General features: G+C 54.6%; 1 protein-coding gene across 1 annotated transcript; it reads left to right on the top strand.

Moving 5' to 3' along the window:
• Positions 1-430: 430 nt before the first annotated feature.
• Positions 431-1,756, top strand: Pnma5 (PNMA family member 5). The gene has a single exon (XM_077107737.1). The coding sequence runs from the start codon at positions 431-433 to the stop codon at positions 1,754-1,756; it is 1,326 nt and encodes a 441-aa protein (XP_076963852.1).
• The last annotated feature ends 1,527 nt before the right edge of the window (positions 1,757-3,283 follow it).

Raw genomic sequence — 3,283 nt, 5'->3', positions numbered from 1 at the left:
TGCCAGGAGGGCTGCTGCAGTGCCTCCAGGCACCAGGCCCTAACTCCTGACATTGTCCTTTTCACCACAGGCACCTCAGTCACACGCAGCAGAGTCTTCAGACTTCCAAAGAGGAACCCACAGCAGGAAGAGGTCAGCAGGAAAGGGTGAGGTAGGTAGCTTTGTGTGGGGAGACCCTGTACAAAATGATTGCAGGAGTCCTGGGAAGCACAGAGTAAATATCTGAGGAGAGATGGGGACAGAGAAGGGATTCTTGGTGGGGGTGGGGGGCAAGCATTAACAATGTTCTTACCCCATTTGCATTACAGGCTGTGGAAACTTGAGACACTTCTGCCATCCAACTTAGTATTGGCTCAGATTCTTTGAACACTGATAAAATTCTGAGTGATTACTGCCCTTGTGTTAGATCAGTATATAGAGAGAGGGAACAATGGCTGTGACACTGTTAGAAGATTGGTGCAAGGGTATGGACCTGGATCCCAGGAAAGCCCTGCTAATTGTGGGCATCCCTATGGAGTGTACTGAGGCTGAAATTAAGGAGACCTTGAAGGCAGGCTTACATCCCCTATGTACATACAGGATGCTAGGCAGAATATTCAGGAGGGAAGATAATGCTAAGGCAGTCTTCATTGAATTGGCTGACACTGTCAACTATGCTGCTATACCCAGTCAGATACCAGGAAAAGGGGGTGCCTGGGAAGTAGTGGTAAAACCTCGGAACCCAGATGATGAATTTATCAATAGGCTGACTTACTTCCTGAAAGATGAAGGCCGGAGAATGGTAGATGTGGCCAAAACTCTGGGGTATAGCACCCTTCCCATTGAGGGCATAGAGCCAGAGGACTTGGACCAAGTCAAACCACCAGTTTTGCAGCCTCTGAGGGAAAGCATGTGGTACCGAAAGCTGAAAGTGTTTTCAGGAGGTGCTCTCCCAGGCTCAGGGGAAGAGAGTTTTGAAGCCTGGCTAGAGCAGGTCACTGAGATGATGCAGATGTGGCAGGTGTCAGAGATAGAGAAGAGGCGTCGCCTGCTTGAGAGCTTGCGTGGTCCCGCACTGTCAATCATGCGGGTGCTCCTGGCCAATAATGACTCCATGACTGTGGAGCAGTGCCTGGATGCCCTAAAGCAGATCTTTGGGAATAAAGAGGACTGTAGAACCTTACAGTTCAGGTTTCTTCAGACTTCCCAGAAGTCTGCAGAGAAGATCTCTGCTTTTTTGCTGCGCTTAGAGCCCCTGCTGCAAAAAGCTGTGCAGCAAAGCCCATTGTCAGTGCAAAGCACAGACATGATTCGCCTCAAACATATTCTAGCTCGGGCCTCCATGACCGCTGCCCTCCGGGGCAAACTTGAGCTCTTAGATCAGCGAGAGTGCCCACCCACTTTTCTGGAATTAATGAAGCTCATTCGAGATGAAGAGGAGTGGGAGACCACCATGGCAGTGATGAAAGAGAAACAGAGGCAAGTAGGAAGGGGCCGCAGGGCCTCTGGCAGACAGGTACTAGCAGAAGTGGGTTATTCTGCAGTTCAGGCAGGGTGTTTCAGCGAAAACAGCACCCAGACTGCACAGGAAGGTGTGTCCCTATCACTGAAGCGCAGGCGACTGTCATGTGAACTCTGTACTATGGGAAAAGGCCATGGCCAGGCAGCATGTCCCAAAGCTGAGGACCAGTCTCCACCCATGCTGAGGCCTAAAGTTGCCGAAGAAGGGTCGGGAAACGAGGAAGGGGCTGGGGGCATGAGCCACCCCAAGCCCTAGGAAGCACAGGCTCAGGAGATCCAGGCACTCCTTTCCCTGGCAAGCAGCAGACAGATCTTAAAAAGGGGAAGGAACAGCCCAGACAAAGATCAGGAGACCCAAGTGAGGTAGGACATAGCCAGCAGGCCCAGGTCAAGCCTCCTCTCCCTCTCCCAGTGGGAAGGGACTCTATCGAACAGGACAAAAGCACATGCATCTCAGGGAAAGCCCAGTGCAAAACCCACAGGAAGTGTCACAGACCAAAGCAGGGAGCTGCCACACCCTGCACGTGGGAATCTCAAGCCTCACACAGAGACCTCAGCGATACAGAATATGAAGATGATGAGACGGTGGGCTCTGACATGCGTGTCTGCAATGTCATCTGGCCACCTCCAAGTTCCCACACTACAGACTCAGAGCTAACGATGCCAACCAGACACCAGGATACATGGAGCATGGAGAAGCCTGCCCTGGGGCCATCCTTGTCAGAAGGAGCCAATTCCTCTGAGGAAGAGCTCCAAGAGAGAGAAGTAATGCTCCGCAGGGGAGGTCGCAGGGTCCAACCTGTCTTCAGGATCATCTACACTGCTCTAGGGGAGCCCCAGGAAGGCAGTACCCTTGAGCCCTTCCGCCCATAAAGGCCGGGTCTCCAGACCCCAAAGCCCTGGGAGCCCAGCACCCTCCCAGAGGCAGTCTCCTTTCCTGCAGCCTGACAGGGCTGTATGGACAAGGACACCAAAGACTAAGAAGACCCCCAGGTGGGGGCACTGGCACCCACTAGGTCAGTGCACCCAGAGCTGGCTTAGGAGTGAGTGGATACAGAAGACAGCTTTTGCTCCAAACAGGAGGAGGTAGAAAAGGAGTGGGAGGAGGATGAGGGAGGACTCGGAGGGGGGCAGTTTGTTCTGTTTTGTCTGTGCAGGACCACTGGAGAAGTGGAGAGAGCAAGCAGGGAGAACTGGGGCCTGGCTTGGCAACTCACAATTCAAGAACTGCCAACCCAGGGTCAGCGGCAAACCCTGCCAGCCTAGGGCGGCCAGCCTTGAAGCACTACTGAGCGGCCATCCATAGCCTGGATGAGGGCACCTGAATACACCTGCCACCTGCACTGGACTGGGAGACGTCAGGGAAGAGAGTCCATCTCAAGGGTGCCAGCTGCCTGGCTCTCCCAACAGGCAAAACCCCAACCCGATTCACCGTCCCCGGGACAGGGTGCTCCTGTCCCTGTCCCTGGAAGCCCACCTTATCTGTAAGCCCCATAGTGACCCACCTCAAGCAAACGCCCACCCCCACGCTAGCCATCGTTCCTGTGCAAAGCCGTGAGGTGTGTGTCAACCCCGGGCAGCGGACCGCGCCCTCGAGGCCGGCCACCTCCAGGCCCGGGCACGTGCCCTGAGCTTCCGGGCGAGCCAAGGCTCTGCTCGCTCCTGTCCAGTGTCGTGAGCTCAACCTCTGCTTTCTCGGTGTAGATCTAGGCCAGCTGCCTGCCGCTTGTTCTCGTGGAGATGTGTGTGTGTTCTTATCTGAGCAGCTCCTCCCAGGAGGCCC

This window comes from Callospermophilus lateralis, chromosome X (genome assembly GCF_048772815.1).
Source record: "Callospermophilus lateralis isolate mCalLat2 chromosome X, mCalLat2.hap1, whole genome shotgun sequence".
In the NCBI taxonomy this organism is placed as follows: Eukaryota; Metazoa; Chordata; class Mammalia; order Rodentia; family Sciuridae; genus Callospermophilus; species Callospermophilus lateralis.
This window is presented reverse-complemented; position numbering and strand designations above follow the sequence as displayed.

What these genes read in the sequence shown, in the direction of transcription:
- Pnma5 (XM_077107737.1), top strand. Translation starts at nt 431, where the DNA reads ATGGCTGTGACACTGTTAGAAGATTGGTGCAAGGGTATGGACCTGGAT.